The 17901-nt window shown below is 42.0% G+C and overlaps 1 protein-coding gene across 2 annotated transcripts; it reads left to right on the top strand.

The window, feature by feature from the left end:
* Positions 1-2923: 2923 nt before the first annotated feature.
* NFE2L3 (NFE2 like bZIP transcription factor 3) lies at positions 2924-14730 on the top strand. 2 transcript variants are annotated; one of them, XM_060782061.2, is made up of 3 exons: positions 2924-3560; positions 9069-9146; positions 13374-14730. In XM_060782061.2, exons 2-3 carry the CDS (start codon positions 9081-9083, stop codon positions 14448-14450), a joined length of 1143 nt encoding a protein of 380 aa, XP_060638044.2. In that variant the 5' UTR covers positions 2924-3560; positions 9069-9080; the 3' UTR covers positions 14451-14730. The 2 variants fall into 2 exon arrangements, with proteins under 2 accessions (XP_060638044.2, XP_060638046.2); XM_060782063.2 differs by lacking the exon at positions 9069-9146.
* The last annotated feature ends 3171 nt before the right edge of the window (positions 14731-17901 follow it).

Here is a 17901-nt window from a genome sequence, read left to right as displayed (position 1 = left end):
ATAACACTTGTTACCAAAACTGGTTGGTGCCAAAGGAAAAGAATAGTCATTTTGACACTATCTCTCCCACTTCTTTTCTTTCCTGCAAGCTTGTTTCATCATGTGAAATAGGTGGAACCTGGCAGAAGAAAGCAGGGACGTTGGTGCCGGTTTCAAGTTGAAGGCTCCTGGCCTATCAGCTGCTAAGAATGTAGGAGAGTCAGCTTTCCATATTTCCTGGGGTTAGAAGCATAAGACTGCCATGAAAGTGAAACATTGCAAATAAAGAAATAGTTTTATTGTTTTTTACCTGAGAGAACACCTCTCAAGGATTTTGTAGGTCTTCCAGCATGATTATAGTCAATGTCCACTAGAAGCTGACTGTAGAATTGCATTGGAAGAAAATCCCAGAGAAGTGTTCTCTCTAGAAGTCTTTAGGTCCTCCACAGCAAGCTGGCTTCAGGAAAGGCAAAAACTGTACATCACAAATGCTGAACCTGACTCAGCAGATAGAAGATGGCTTTGAAAAGCAGCAGATCACAGGAACTGTCTTCATAGACCTGTTAGCATCTTATGATACTGTAAACCACCACCTCCTCCTTAGAAAAATGTATAATATCACAAAGGATTACCACCTCACCCGCCTCATAGGAAATCTGCTACAAAACAGGAACTTTTTTGTTGAGTTCCAGGGCCAGAAAAGCAGATGGCGAAAACGGAAGAACAGCCTGCCTCAGGAGAGTGTGTTTGCTCCATCAGTGTTCAATAAGAGGAGGAGGAGGAAGGAAAGAGGAGGAAAAGGGTGAAGAGGAGGAAAGAGGAAAGGCGAGGATGAGGAGAGGGAAGAAGGTGAAGAGGAGGACAAGGGAGGGGGAAAGGAGGATAGAGGAGGAGAAGGAAGAAGCAGAAATAGAGGGAAGGGGGAGGAGGAAGGGGGAGGAAGAAGAGGATAAAGAGGAAAGGGGTGGAAGAGGAGAAGGAAGGAGGAGGAAGATGAGGGATGAGGAAAGGCAAGGAAGAGGAGAAGGGGAAGAGGAAGAAGAGGAAGGGGGAGGGAAGGATTTATCAAAAACAAGTCATGCCAGACTAATCTGATCTCTTTTTTCGATAGAGTTACAAGCTGGGTAGATGCGGGGAATGCCATGGATGTAGCGTACCTGGATTTCAGTAAGGCCTTCGACAAGGTCCCCCATGACCTTCTAGCAAGGAAACTAGTCCAATGTGGGCTAGGCGAAACTATGGTGAGGTGGATCTATAATTGGTTAAATGGACGAACCCAGAGGGTGCTCACCAATGCTTCCTCTTCATCTTGGAAAGAAGTGACGAGCGGAGTGCCACAGGGTTCCGTCCTGGGCCCGGTCCTGTTCAACATCTTTATTAATGACGTAGATGAAGGGTTAGAAGGCAGGATCATCAAGTTTGCAGACAACACCAAATTGGGAGGGATAGCCAATACTCCAGAGGACAGGAGCAGGATTCAAAACGATCTTGACAGATTAGAGAGATGGGCCAAAACTAACAAAATGAAGTTCAATAGTGACAAATGCAAGATACTCCACTTTGGCAGGAAAAACGAAATGCAAAGATACAGAATGGGGGACGCCTGGCTTGAGAGCAGTACGTGTGAAAAAGATCTTGGAGTCCTCGTGGACAACAAGTTAAACATGAGCCAACAATGTGATGTGGCGGCAAAAAAAGCCAATGGGATTTTGGCCTGCATCAATAGGAGCATAGTGTCTAGATCTAAGGAAGTAATGCTACCCCTCTATTCTGCTTTGGTTAGATCACACCTGGAATATTGTGTCCAATTCTGGGCACCACAACTCAAGAGAGATATTGACAAGCTGGAATGTGTCCAGAGGAGAGTGACTAAAATGATAAAGGGTCAGGAGAACAAGCCCTATGAGGATCGGCTTAAGGGGCTGGGCATGTTTAGCCTGAAGAAGAGAAGGCTGAGAGGAGATATGATAGCCATGTATAAATATGTGAGAGGAAGCCACAGGGAGGAGGGAGCAAGCTTGTTTTCTGCTTCCCTGGAGACTAGGACGCGGAACAATGGCTTCAAACTACAAGAGAGGAGATTCCATCTGAACATGAAGAGGAACTTCCTGACTGTGAGAGCCGTTCAGCAGTGGAACTCTCTGCTCCGGAGTGTGGTGGAGGCTCCCTCTTTGGAAGCTTTTAAACAGAGGCTGGATGGCCATCTGTCAGGGGTGATTTGAATGCAATATTCCTGCTTCTTGGCAGGGGGTTGGACTGGATGGCCCATGAGGTCTCTTCCAACTCTTTGATTCTGTGATTCTAAGGGGAGAAGGAGGAGGAGGAGGAGGAAAGGGGAGGAAAGGGAAAATACCTTAAACTATAGAGAACAAAGGAGCCCCCGGTGGTGCAGTGGGTTAAAGCACTGAGCTGCTGAGCTTGTTGATCGAAAGGTCGCAGGTCGCAGGTCCGATTCCGGGGAGCGGCGTGAGCTTCCGCTGTCAGCCCTAGCTTCTGCCAACCTAGCAGTTCGAAAACATGCAAATGTGAGTAGATCAATAGGTACTGCTCCGGCGGGAAGGTAACGGCGTGCCATGCAGTCATGCTGGCCACATGACCTTGGAGGTGTCTACGGACAACGCTGGCTCTTCGGCTTAGAAATGGAGATGAGCACCACACCCCAGAGTCAGACATGACTGGACTTAATGTCAGGGGACTACCTTTACCTTTACCTATAGAGAACAAAAGGGAAGCATGAAGTCTGCTCTCAAAACTGATGGCTGTATCAGTTTGTAGCTTAGTGACATCTAATTAGAGCTGTAGGTTGGTCAGAGATATTGTATAGCTATGCAAGAGTTGTTCAAGTATGTAGATGTTAAATGAGGGGAAAGTAGGGAGGAGGAGGAGGAAGGAGAAGAAGGAGTGGGGAGGAGGAGGAGGAGGGGCTGGAAGGCGGGCTTCCAGGGCCAAGCAGCGAGGCGTTTTGAGCCCAACCTCCCTCCCTCTCCGGAGAAGGAAGACAGGAACCGGCTCGGGCAAGAGAGAGCTTAGGAGCCAGGAAACCCCGTGGGCGCCGAACCAAGAAACCTGCCTGTCTCGGCCTCTTCCTCGGGGTTCATCTTCGCGGGTCGGCTGCAGAGGAGGAGGAGGAAGGATCTCCCGCCTGGCCGTCTTTGGGCGGATTGCTAAACTTCCGAATGGGTGGATTCACCTCCCTGCTGAGTTCTCCCGCGGATCGGAGCTGAAACCGCCTTCTCTCTTTCCCCAGATTTGGGCAGAGGAGCGAATGGGAGACCCTTTGTTAATGTTGGCACGTAGACTGTCAGGCAAGGCTTGAAAGTACCCAGCAGCACCTTGAGGAGATTCCTTACGTTTTGGGATACTGTCATTTCCATCCCATTCTGACAGAGTGGCTGAAATCCAGGTGGAACAGAGTTTTTCTCTTGAATCAGGTGTGGAATAGGGAACCTGCACGCAGTTCATTCCGTGGGTTTACTCTGCGACTGAGTCCCAGAGAAGGATTTCCAAAATCGTTTCAGAAAAAGGCTTGCAAGACAACAAGACACAACAGGAAGGATATAAATCCCTACCAGATCAAAACAGTAAGTTGAACGAAAGTATTGATTTTGATCTTTCTTTGCTTGCCTCAAAATTATTATTATTATTATTATTATTATTATTATTATTATATTTGGGTTGCTGTGAGTTTTCCAGGCTGTATGGCCATGTTCCAGAAGCATTCTCTCCTGATGTTTCACCTGCATCTATGGCAGGCAGCCTCAGAGGCTGTGAGGTCTGTTGGAAACGAGGAAAATGAGTTTATATATCTGTGGAAGGTCCAGGGTGGGAGAAAGAACTCTTGTCTGTATGAGGCAGGTGTGAATGTTTCTTGATTAGCATTGAATGGCCTAGCAGTTTCAAGGTCTGGCTTCTTACTGCCTGGAGGAATCCTTTGTTGGGAGGTGATTAGATGCGGGCGAAAAGTCAAGAAGGAATGCTTCTGCAACATACCAGTACAGTCCAGAAAAGTCACAACAATCCAGTGATTCCGGCCATGAAAGCCTTTGAGGATACATTATTTTATTTATTTATACTCTGCCTTATCTCCCCAAAGGGGAGCATTTAATGCTCTAGATGTTTCAAGGTCTGGCTTCTTACTGCCTGGGGAAATTCTTTATTGGGAGCTGATTAGATGCAGGTGAAACCTCAGGAGAGAATGCTTCTGGAACATGGCCATACAGCCAGGAAAACTCACAACAACCCCGTGATTCTGGCCATGAAAGCCTTCGGCAATACATTATTTTATTAATTTATGCTCCTCTTTTCCACCCCCAAAGGGGAGCATTTAACACTCTAGCAGTTTCAAGGCCTGGCTTCTTAGTGGCTGGGGGAATCCTTTGTTGGGAGGTGATTAGATGCAGGCAAAACATCAGGAGGGAATGCTTCTGGAACATGGCCAGAACAGCTTGGAAAACTCACAACAACCCAGTGATTATAGCCATGAAAGCCTTCGACAATACATTATTTTATTTATTTATACTCTGCTTAATTTCCCCAAAGGGGAGCATTTAAAGCTCTAGCAGTTTCAAGGTCTGGCTTCTTACTGCCTGGGGAAATCCTTTGTTGGGAGATGATTAGATGCAGCCAAAACCTCAGGAGAGAATGCTTCTGGAACATGGCCATACAGCCCGGAAAACTCACAACAACCCAGTGATTCTGTCCATGAAAGCCTTCAGCAATACATTATTTTATTTATTTATACTCCGCTTTATCTCCCCAAAAGGGATTCAAAGCATCTTGACATAAAAGCATTAGTATACAATTTAAAATATACACATATGCAACCATTCAAACAGAAATAAATACAAACAGCACTAAAAAAAGTCATAGTTCAAATCCATCTAAACATATTCAAAACCACAACACCCATTGACTAGATCTTAAACATCTCTATCTTGAAAAGCCTGTCTGAATAGAAAGAGATGCTGTGGAACTGACCTGACTTCATGGCTAGTTATCAAGGAAGGGAGAAGAAAGCTAAGAAAGACTTTCAGCACCCTGGAGAGCCATGGCCTGGCCCATTAAAAGTGTTCTGGGCTATGGTCAAATCTTGGGAAAGTTTTGCCACACACGATATGACTATGCTGTAGAGCAGGCATGGGCAAACTTTGGCCCTCTGGGTGTTTTGGACTTCAACTCCCACAATTCCTAACAGCCAGTATGGCTATGGTTTTTCAATGAATCTCTCATCAAGTCTCAACCAATTCTACATAGTTTGCTTTCTAAAATATGTATAGGAGTTTGTAGCTTGCTTCTGAAATGTCTTCTGAAATCCCGGCATCCCTTGCCCCAGAACACTGAGTGTGTTGAAACAGGTAATCCATCAAATTCAAAAACACCGCCTTCTTGTTTTACCTGAGGCTGACGAAAAGGCTGAGTTTAGGCACTCAGAACCAACCTCACCAGTTTGGTTTCTTTTCCATATAATATATTACAGTAGTGCCAGATCTTTTGGTGTGGCCTTGAGTGTTCAGGTTTTGACTCAGATATTTTTTCCCATCTTCTTTGCATAGAAAAGAAGAGTCTTTTCTCAGCTCCTCCACATTGTCATTATTTTAAAGCAGAAGTAGAATACGTATTAAATTTGCCTATAAATCCACTTCCAGGAAACAGCTTTTTCAGATTGGTAGTTCACATGACGACGACGATGATGATGATGATGATAATAATAATAATAGGAAAAGTTTACACAGTATGAGCATTTAAAGATAGAACTGCAAAAACTCCAGCACAAGTCAGTAAAGGTGGTCTCAATGGTGATCTGCAAACAGGGTGCAGTGCCTAAAGACCTTGGCCTGCACTTAAAAACAATCAGTACTGACAAAATTACCATCTGTCAGCTGTAAACGGCCACCCTACTCAGATCTGCATGCATTATTCGCCAATACATCACACAGTCCTAGACACTTGGGAAGTGTCTGACATGTGATGAAATACAAAAGCCAGCATAGTGATCTTGCTGTGTACTAATCTTGCTGTGTATCTAATAATAATAATAATAATAATAATAATAACAAAAACAACAATGTTATTCTTGTATCCCACCTCCATCTCCGCAAAGGGACTCAGGGCTGCTTACACATGGCCCAAAAGTGCCAAAAACAGAACATAACATAAAAATAATTTAAAAATACAGTTGAATAAAACATATATTCAACTATAAACAACAACTTAAAACTGAATTAAACCAGCGCTCATCAACCAATAACAGTAAGCTACTGTAAACTGTGGCCAGGCTGTAGTGTAAATGATTGGACAGGGAATGGGATAAGTGCAAAGCTGTAACCATGGGATAAAGTGCAAGGTTGCATAACAATTGCATAGATCAGCTAGGGACTAGGCTTTCTCAAAAATTTGCTTGAACAGCCAGGTCTTCAGGTCCCTACGGAAGGAGGGCAGTGTTGGGGCTTGCCTAATCTCCCTGGGGAAGGCATTTCAAAGCTGGGAGGGCCACCACCAAGGTTGCCTCCCTCATTCCCACCAACTGCACTTGTGACAGTGGGTGGGACTGAGAGGAGGGCCTTGAGGAGGGACCAGGGCTTATCAGAACACCTGATATGGTGGTTTCTGCACCTGCACCTGCTTTTCTTCCAGGAGTGGCATTTTCTTAGTACATTTAGTTTCAGGTTTATTTGGTTTTTCAAGTATCAATATTTCTTTTGTCTTTATATTCATTTCCTGACCGCTCTTGGTAAAGCCCAGGGGAGTAGCTGTCTTGGCATTAATATGAAATAGATTATGCTTTTTTAATAACCTCTTGATTAAAAAGAAACTAATACTTGCAGATTGGTGTGTTGTGTAATTAACCAAAGAGGAAGGCAATGTCAGTTTTACATCCTGATTCCTAATCCTCCAAACAACTGAGCCTGTATTCCACGCATTGCCTTTAAGTCTAAAAGGACACAATATGTCTCATCTGTTTTATCTTTATGTTCAATTCACAAAGATCTTTTTAATTGAAAAACTCATAAGAAATTATATATATATATATATATATATATATATATACACACACACATAATAATAATAATAAATAATAATAATAATAATCTTTATTTGTACCCCACCATCATCTCCCCAAAGAGACTCGGGGCAGCTCACAGAAGCACTCCAAGTGCCACATGCAGACAATCAATACAGTACATATAATACAATGACATAAGTATAATCAACAGTGCATAAACATCTCATTAATAACATTATAAAAATTATAAAATTCCTAAAACGCAGTGGAACCTGCTGGCTAGCTATCTGTCATAACAATCAATCAAAGTGTGGGCCAGTACTATCAATGATTCATCACATTGGACATGGATTACTCAGGATCAAAGGCCTGTCTGAAGAGCCATGTTTTTAGACTCATCTGGAAAGAGAGATGGGCTAATCTAATTTCTTTAGGGAGGGTATTCCAGAGCCGGGGAGCCACCACCGAGAAGGCCCTCTCTCCCGTTCCCACTAACTGTGCTTGAGATGGTGGTGGGACTGAAAGAAGGATCTCCCCAGCATATCTTAATACTCGCACCAGTTTGTAGAAGGAGATGTGGCCTCAAAGATAGGTTGGACTCAAAGCATATAGGGCAACAGTAAGAGGCACACTTCAAATTGCGAAAGTTACTGGGTTATAATTTTGCCCATTTTTAACCTAGTTTATGGTTGATGGGACTTTAAGATCAAATTCATCTGCAGGGCCCATGTCCTCCACTCCTGCTTTGGCACAATGAAATTAATGGGAGTCAAACTTGCTTGTGGATTGTGACCATAATGTGTATGATATCACTTTCCACACACTTAATACATGTTTTGATTCTAATATAATTCAATAAATTTTAATATAAAGTTCAATAAATTCTAATGAGTTACATTAACAACATGATTGCAGTGTATTGGCCAGCAGCTTGTTCAGCAGTTATGAAATTGTAAACTGGATTTACAATCACATTTGTATTCAAAGGATTCACATTTGAAGTCATGAACAATTTCACATGGCACCAAAAGTCAACTTCTGCAAGTCTGCCACCAACGGGAGTGTTTCTGAGGCTTATACTAGAGTATATACAGTATATGCAGATACCTACGAATTTGAAAGCAATTTTTCAAACATATGAAAAGTTCTAATCAATTTATTTGTTTTACACATGAACTTGCTGTTTGGAATGGTTTTTACCCATTGTAATGGAAATTTGAACAATTTACTTGGCTATTATTCCATCTCTGTTAGTTCTTTAGATAGCAGTATAACAAGTTTCCCCACCCCTGACCTGGAGGGATGGGTTCAGTGAAGCAAGTGCTGACTAATTTTCAGTTCTGATTAATGCTGAGCATCTCCTGAGAACTGCCCAAAAGAAAGACATTGTAAGATATTACAAGATCGTGTACTGTAACATGCATGACGCTTAATTGAAGAAATGCATAAGTGGTTCCTTCAGCATTATTTCTAACATTCCAATTAAAAGCAGTTTTAAATATTACTGCTAAGCAATCAGTTAATTTATTATTAATATGTTTCTCTTAATGTTTTGCACCACTCTGTTTTTTTAAAAGCATGACATAATTAAAAACACATCCCATATTGAATAATATTAAAACGAGTAGAGCAATAAAATACAGTAATCATTTCCAGACTGAAAGCCTTCTGAAATAAATTGATGTGATTGCAAAATGAAAGGAGTGATGAAACCATGCCTCTCCAGGGAGACATCCCATGATCTAGGAGCCATAACTAGGAAAGTCCTGTTTTGTAGCCCCATTTGTGAGGGTTGCGCTTCTTGTGTGCATTCAAGTTATAACCCTAAGGCCAATCTGTCATGGGGTTTTCTTGGTAAGAGTTATTCAGATAGGGTTTGCCTTTGCCTTCCTCTGAGGCTGAGAGGGTGTGACTTGCCCAAGGTCACTCAGGAGAGAGCAGGGATTTGAATCATAATCTTCAATGCTCAAATTGCTACACTAGTAGATGGACATAAAGCAGGTTTTAATCTCTTATAAAGGAGAAATCCAACACTTTAGACATGACGGTTTCAGTGTGAGATTAATTTATTCATCGATTTCTGCAGAGTTACAGAAGCATGGCCAACTCTTTTCCAGCCCAGGAAGGTTACTTCCCACTGCTACTGACTGCAAATGCATTGGAAGTAAGTGTTATCTATATATATAAATTTGTTAGGGGCATCCAACGAGGAAACAAAACTCAAAAACCCCCCAACGAAACTTAACCAAAATTCCCATGCCCATAACACAACCCACAAGGTACAAACATATCTACTCAAAATGAAAAACAACACAACAACACACTCACAAAACGGCAAAACAACAAAACTCAAAAACCCCCCAACGAAACTTAACCAAAATTCCCATGCCCATAACACAACCCACAAGGTACAAACATATCTACTCAAAATGAAAAACAACACAACAACACACTCACAAAACGGCAAAACAACAAAACTCAAAAATCCCCCAACGAAACTTAACCAAATTTCCCATGCCCATAACACAACCCACAAGGTACAAACATATCTACTCAAAATGAAAAACAACACAACAACACACTCACAAAACGGCAAAACAACAAAACTCAACAATCCCCCAACGAAACTTAACCAAAATCCCCATGCCCATAACACAACACACAAGGTACAAACATATCTACTCAAAATGAAAAACAACACAACAACACACTCACAAAATGGCAAAAGGATAAAACTCTAAAAAAACAACGAAACTTAACCAAAATTCCCATGCTCATAACACAACCCACAAGGTACAAACATATTACTCAAAATGAAAAACAACACAACAACACACTCAAAACGGCAAAAAAACAAAACTCAAAAAAACCACAACGAAACTTAACCAAAATTCCCATGCCCATAACACAACCCACAAGGTACAAACGTATCTACTCAAAATGAAAAACAACACAACAACACACTCACAAAACGGCAAAACAACTGAGCATGCGCATTGGCGCCCAGCAGCAAGTTCCCTGGCGTGCGCACATGCCCTTCCGGCCAACGTTCCCTCTGCGGAAACCATGCCCACTCCAAGCCCCGCCGCGCCGCTTCCCGCACACACACACACCCCTGCCGCACACACACACACAACCCCACACTCCATCACTCCCTCCGTCGCCGCACGCACACACGCAACCCCACTCCCCCCGCCGGCGCACACACACACGCAACCCCATGCTCCATCACTCCCCCCCGCCGCCGCACACACACACGCAACCCCACGCTCCATCACTCCCCCCGCCGCTGCACACACACACGCATGCAACCCCACGCTCCATCACTCCCCCACCCCAATCTTACCTCCTTTTACTTCACGCCCCCTCCAAACCCCACCCCGCCCCTTCCCGCCCTGTCAAAATCTAGGAAAGACAGGAAGGAAGGAAAGAAGGAAGAAAGAGAAAGGGAGGTAAAGAAAAAGGGGGAAGGAAGGAAAGTTAGAGAAAGAAGGAAGAAGAAAAGGAAAGAAAAGGAAAGATGGAAGGAAAGAAAAGAGAGACAGCAGAAAAGAAAGAAAAGGGGGGAAGGAAGGAAAGAGATAGAGAAAGAAGAGGAGAAGGAAAGATGGGAGGGAAGGAAGGAAGGAAGGAGGGAAAGAAGGAGAGAAAGAGGGAAGATTGGCCACAGCAACACGGGGCGGGTAAAGGTTGTTATTTCTATTATTATTATTATTATTATTATTATTTCTATTATTATTATTATTATTATGCTATTGTTCCTATGAGACCCTGGAGGAATGGGAGAGGTGTCAGGTCCCAGAGGCAATGCATTGCATTATTGTTATTGTTATGATGGTGGTAAAATAAAAGGAAATAAAAAGTGAAAGAAGGAAGCAAACAGGGAGGGAAGAAAGGCAAAGGAAGAAAGGGGGAGGGAATGAAGGAAAGAGAGAAGGATGAAACCAAGTAGTGAAAGAAAGAAAGAGGTAGAGAAGGAAGAAAGGAGAGAAAGGGGGAGGAAAAGGGGGAAGGAATAGGTAGGGACCTCTCTTTCATAATAGTCCAGATATCTACCTCAACTTTGATAAGTTTTACTATAGGCCACAGCAACGCGTGGCAGGGCACAGCTAGTAATCTATATAAATAAAAATGAATTGTTCGTTTGTGGGATTAACATAACTCAAAAACCACCAAACGAATGGACACCAAATTTGGACACAATACATATATCAGGCCAAGGAGTGACCATCACTCAAAAAACACTGAAAAACACAACAGAAGAGGATTAAAAAGGCAAAAAACAAAAATACATTACAACACATATATATGAGTGACCATCACTCATAAAAACACTGAAAAACACAGCAGAAGAGACTTTAAAAGCCAAAAAACAAAAAATACATTTGTGTGTTTATAAATTTTTCCTGGTCTATACAAACCTAGCATAATTCCTGTAAAGTCACCGCTCCTCCAAGGAAAATACCCCCCTTTTCCAATGGCAGTGGTGTCAGTGTATTCTACACTTGATTTCCTTATGTTCCCACTGAGTACAAGGGGACTGTATACTTACCTGAAATGCTGTTATCGATGGGCTAAAGTACACAAAAGCTTTTACTGTAATACATTTGGTAGTGCTATGCCCTGCTCTGACAGCAAAGGGGAAGAGCAGGCAGGAAATGCCAGCTGCTGAGTCTTAGAGGTGCAACTCCCAATTGGCCAAACCTGAGAGTAGTCACTTTCAGCAGCTTCATGAGAAAAGCACAAGGATAACTCTTCCTAAAACACAGGCAAGAATAGGAGACCTGACCTTGAGTTCGTGATAGTTTATTCTTTTGGATTCCTCGGATGGATTTCCTCTTGTGGACCTCAGACTGCCTGGCTTCATTAAAGCTCTCTTTTTGTTTTCTGTTGCCAGCCTTTGGCTTATACTTTAGGAAAAATCTTGCTCTGCTTTACAGAATAGGACTTGTCAGAAACCCAGGCAAAACCCCTCAGTAATCCAGTTTCAAGCCTTAAAATCATGGAAGAGCTACAGCAGCAGAATCAGACATTAATGGCTCAAGTGTCATATCTGTCAGCAGCTGTAGCTAATATGCAAACTCAGTTCAGTCAGGTTCAGGCTATTCCTTTCCCTGCTTCTAGAGTCAAGTGTCCAGCTGCTTTACCAGAAAGGTTTGCTGGAGAGGCAGACTCATTCAAAGCTTTTCCAGCTCAGTGCCAACTTTATCTAACACTTGACCAGTTGACTTTGTGACTGGCCAAACCAAGGTGGCTTTTGTCATTAGCTTGTTATTTGAGCCAGCAGCCAAATGAGACCAAATGAGACTTCAGACATGGGCAAACTTTGGTCCTCCGGGTGTTCTGATCCTACCGGCTGTTAAGAATTGTGGGAGTTAAAGTCCAAAACACCTGGTGGGCCAAGGTTTGCCCATGCCTGGTGTACTTCCCTTCTCCTTCAAGGTACCCCCCTCCTGAATAACTCTGGCCCCTTCTACACAGCTGTATAAAATCCACATTATCTGCTTTGAAATGGATTATACGGTAAACTCAGATAACCCAATTCAAAGTAGATGTGGATTTATCTGCTTTGATAATCTGGATTATATGGCAGTGCAGAAGGGGCCCCTGTGAAGGAAATGAGTACTTGGGGTGATTGTGTTAAGGCAGACTGCAAACAGAAAAACCAGACAGCTGCAGAAGAGAAAAGGATCTGTGGCAAGCTACACCATGGCCTTCAGACTGCTGATTCAGGATCTGGCGTGGAACAATGCAGCCCTGCAGGACCAAGACAGGGCAGACCTGGCAGATGAAACCTTAAGATGAGCTGAAACTTCCACCTGCTCTTTCCCCTTGCTGAGTCCTGAAAGCAGGGCTTGACAAGTAGTCTTTAATGTGTCACTGGACTTGTTTTTGCCTGCAACAGAATAGCAAGACTGTCCCACTGGGAACTGGAAATACTGGCGTTGTCTTGCACAACTAGCAGTTGTGCTGCCACGAAGCAGCCAGTTATAATCAATGTCCTGCTTCCCTCTAGCTCTACCACTTTTTGGATGGTGAACAACACAAAGCTTTTCTGGATGACATATTTTCTTGACCTGTTCCAGTTTGACTTCATGTCTAGCTGCAAAAACCGGTTTTGAAAGACAGTAAATTTAAAACTTAAGAGGAAAAATACTATTTGGGTTGTGTGTTCTCTCTTTTGGTTGCATTGCAGTTCAGTGAGAACAGGGTGTCCCTTTTGACATTCGGCGGGAACAGCTAAAGCTAGATGTTCTAAATAAGGGTTGTTGTTCCAGAAATGTAAAGAGATAAGAGATGCATTAATATTTTCAATGGATAAGGAAAGGGGCAGGCCTTACTACACAGTATGTGCATAGAGAACATATTTTCATTTTTTCTTCAATTTCAGGAAGAAGTGGGAAATAACAGTAATATCAGGAGGATGAGTTTGTCAGACTTGGATAACACTGAAGATTCAGCCCAGACTATTAACCATGATGTGAACCTTCATGATGCTACAACTTTGGGATCATATACAATAAATGCAGAGAAAAAGAATTTGGAGATGATGGACGCCTCAGCTTTAAGTTGCAGCTTAGCCAGTTTGAACACAACACGATTTCCTAGTTCAAGTTTATTAGGGATATTTTCATCAGATGTTAATGACTGGACCCTAACAAACCAGGATTTGTTCTTGGGCGTGGATACAAATGGATTTGATGAAGTAAACCTGACATCTTTAGCCTGGGAGGAAAAAAATGATTCACTGGAAGGTTCCTGCCTTTTGAAAGACTCTGATTCCGAGTCAAACTTTTCCTTAGACTTGACTCACAGCAGTTCATCATTTGATTTTACCTGTGATAGTGATACAGAATCTTTGATACATGATTTAGGAATGGTAGGAGGTTACTCCCTAAAATATAGCCAGTATGGTTTCACAGATTATCAAAGTCATTATGGACAAGGCACAGAATCACTTGTAAATGTGCTTCATGACCACACATACAGCCAGAGCACACATCAGGAGGCATCCTCTATGTCAGAGAATGATATATGGCTGGAGAAATTAAGTAAAGGCACAATGAGGAACCTAAGTAAAATAAATAGAAACCCAGGCCATGATGAATACTGTGCAAAAGCCTTGAGGATCCCATTTGCCATAAAGGATATTGTGTCTTTGCCCGTTGATTCCTTTAATAGCATGTTGTCGAAATATTGTCTGACAGATAATCAACTTTCACTCATTCGTGACATAAGACGGCGAGGGAAAAACAAAGTTGCTGCTCAAAACTGCCGCAAGCGTAAACTGGATGTAATTATGAACCTGAAAGATGATGTATGTCACCTTCAAACAGAAAAGGAAAGGCTTAAAAGACAAAAGACGAAGCGCAATAGATCAATTAGCAGTATAAAGCAAAAAATAAATTATCTTTGTTGGGACATTTTCAATAGACTAAGAGGTGATAAAGGAATACCTGCTAACTAGATCAATATACTCTATCCAGTGTTACCCCGCTACTTTGCAGTTTGTTTATTGCGGACTTGCTGTTTTGCTGGTTTTTCCTCCCCCACAAAGAGCCGTGGGGGGAGGTGGAGGAGGAAGAGGAGGGGATGGGGAGCCAGGCGCTGGGCCTTACCCTGGGGCTTGTCTCCAGGTTCTTCGGTGGCGGCCTCCTCCTCCTCACTGCCTCTGCTGCTCCTTGCTCGGAGGCCCCTTGGGAGGTCCAAGGGATCTCCAAGGTGGGGAGCAGTGGAGGCAACGAGAATGGCAGCTGCCCCCTCCTCACCGCCTCTGCAGCCTGAGGCGGTGGTGAGGAGGAAGAGGCTGCTGCTGAGTGGACAGAGCGTCCCTCCTTCGTGGATTTTCACTTATCATGGGTAGTCCTGGAACAGAACACCCATAATAAAGGAGGGAACACTACTGCTATAGCAATGACTGTGCTTACTTGGGGTCATACTGCAAAATGAACATTTTTCAAAATGACATAAACTAGAAAGCAACAATGATAGAAATCACAGGTGGATTGTTTTAGGTTGGGATGTATTGTTTTAGCTGTTATTATAAGTCAAACTTTCTACAGGACAATAACCTACCATGCTCTGCTATATTACCAAAGGACACTTTTAAATTTCCAAAGTACGCCCTTTACAAATAAGTTTAATCAGCCTGTTACTTTTTTCTATGATAGCTATTCTAAATTTTAATGCAGTATAGAATATTTTCAAATATTATACATAGAATTGAATCCTTATGGCTGTGAACACTTGGTGCTAAAACAGTTGAGTTTCTTCTGCAAAATGGCAAGCCTTCCTTGATCTGAATATTTTTATTTCTATTGCATAATATATAATCACATATTCTTTCATATCATGCGTTATCTTGATAAATTCTTAAGGTTTAAACCCTGTTATAAATAATCCTCCTCCCTTTATGGTTCGTAACATGCTTTCAAAGCTAGGGGCAAGACAACTGCTTTTGGGATACTCAAGATTTTTGTTCTGCTGCCAGTTTGGGGCAAATGGGTTTCTCAAATTCAAACCTCAAAAACCTACCACACCCACCTAACATATTATTGCAACTACCTCATGTCTATCTTAAACATGGAGCATCTTAGTATATTGACAGACTATGTTTAGTCAAATTCCTAAACTGAAGACTCCTCTGCTGCTGCTCTGTGCCTTTAAGCTGTTTCTGACTTTTGAGAACCTTAGTAGAGGGTTTTCTTGGCAAAATTTATTCAAAGGGATTTTGCTATTGCCTTCCTACAAAGCTGACTGTGTGACTTGCCTGAATCAGCCGAGTTCTGTGGGCAAGTAGAATTTGAACTCTGGTCTTCCAGAATCTTAATCCAACATTTTGTTTGGTTTGTTCTGTTAGAAATGTAATACAATGGTCTGGTTGCCCCTGACATGATAAATAAATAAATAATCCAACATCAAAATGAAAAGGCACTGTGTAGCTATCCCTTTTTATTTTAATGAAAATGTAGACTGCAAAATGATCACCTTGACTCTTCACTAGCATATTTCAGCAAATAGGGCATTCCAAGGCTTTTGATTAGGATCCGATTTGTATCCAATCCTCAACATTGAGATATTGATATTCACTTACGAAATGTAAGACTAGTTACACAACCAAAGAACTGAAGAATTTGCATTTGTTGTGTTAGACAGCCTTAGTATGGAGATAATTCTTAAAATAAGCTCAGAATTTGAAGTATATTTCCTGTAAAAAAATCCCAATACATTTGCTCTGTTCTGTCATAACTACTTATGTTTAGTTTGCAATTTATTTATTGCAAAAGCCCGTGCAGCTCATTGTAGCCTTAATACACCAAAGGTTACCAGATCCTATCTTTTCTTGGATCCAAAGTAGAGTTAGCTACAGTTAGCTTTTGGATGGAAAGCTATGAACAAATACCAGATGTTATAGGCTGTATTTCAGAAGAACTAGAAAAATCTCTAATATTCCGTAAGAAAACTTATTATTGGGGTGTTTGAAAGCACATGCACACCATTTACAATATAGGTGTTTCAAAATGATGGGCCCAATTTCAATGTGGTATATTTCAAGATGGAAATGTTATAATTACACAGAAGGTTTCAAAAGGTTTCATGAGTCGTCAAATTTTACTAAGAGCTTTGAGTCAGAAACAAATATTAAAAAAGACACTCCACCAGTTGAAAGTATCTTTCAACCTTATGTTGCCGGGCTGCCATCTTGCAAATGACTGAGATTCAGTGTGCTGGGAGAGGCATCTAGTGGTAATCCTTTGAAACTCATTCATGGCACTTCATGGTTGCAGGTAGCAATTTCAAATTGGATCTAACTTTTTGAAACACCCTTGTTTTTCAGACACATTTCTAATTCTGGCCTTTTGAGAATTATTCAGCTATTGGCCATGGTTCTGTGCTGTTCACATGTCCTGACCAGTATCCAGTAATTTTAGGACCCAAGTTCTTCAAAACGGATAGGAAATATAGGTGCAATGTATAATAAATAGGGAAGCACAAGACATACCCATTTTTAGACTAAAAGAGATGTCATTACTTTCCATTTTTGTTACTCATAAGGCCAAATGCTGACACATTTATCTTCCAGTGCTTTAAAAACTTTGGGACATACTACCATATTTGAAAATCTTCTATATGCAATGTAGATCATATACTTCTGGCGGAATCTTTCCAGGTGTAATGACGAGTGCACCCTCAAAAGACAGGTTTGCTTCTCCAAAATCAGATTCAAACCCTTTAGCTTTGCTCTCAACTGATTGGATCCCAAATAATATGGAAAAATGACATAACCTTCTTATGGGGGGGGGGGGGGGGGGGGCGGCTAAGTACCCAACAGTTGGTGACTTTTATTCACTGACATAATGCAATTTTCCAGCTTAGATTTAGACCTACAAATATTATCACTTCCCAGCAGTGACTTTTATTTACAGCTAGTTTATTTCCAGAAGAATGCAATGTATGTTGAATGCAGAGGCACATTTGAAAAGTCTTCTCATTTGATGGAGGACATTGGCACAACTGATTCTATAACTCTTCTTGCAATAGTATCTTTCCCTGTGCCATTAGTAGATTACTCATGAGATCTACCAAATGTTGTGTAGGGTACACTGCAGAAGCAAGCCATCCTCATATATTTTCAGGACACTCCATCTCTGTTCATCCATCTCCAATATTCAGTGAGTGATGTTTTTTAAGGTTCTCTTCCCCCCCCCCACCCCCCCCCCCACCCCCCCATGCTTTTGATTTGCAGTTTTATTTTGCTGTACAGCCGGAGTGGGAATTCACTATTAGCAGGTATGCTATCATTCAATCAAGTATTTGCATTACTGAAGACTTAGTTCAGAAAACACAAAACATGTCCCATGTCATGGGATAATTGTGGTTTAACCACGTGATGTGCCAAAAGGTTATCAGACTAGGAG

The sequence above is a fragment of the Anolis sagrei genome, chromosome 6, assembly GCF_037176765.1.
Source record: "Anolis sagrei isolate rAnoSag1 chromosome 6, rAnoSag1.mat, whole genome shotgun sequence".
Taxonomy (NCBI): domain Eukaryota; kingdom Metazoa; phylum Chordata; class Lepidosauria; order Squamata; family Dactyloidae; genus Anolis; species Anolis sagrei.
The sequence above is the reverse complement of the archived record's forward strand: the minus strand, read 5'-3'. Positions and strand labels throughout refer to the sequence as shown.

Excerpts from the sequence above, each read along its gene's own strand:
- NFE2L3 (XM_060782061.2), top strand. The coding sequence starts at position 9,081 with ATGGCCAACTCTTTTCCAGCCCAGGAAGGTTACTTCCCACTGCTACTG. Across the intron at positions 9,147-13,373 it reads TGACTGCAAATGCATTGGAA|GAAGAAGTGGGAAATAACAG; the intron begins GTAAGTGTTATC and ends CTTCAATTTCAG.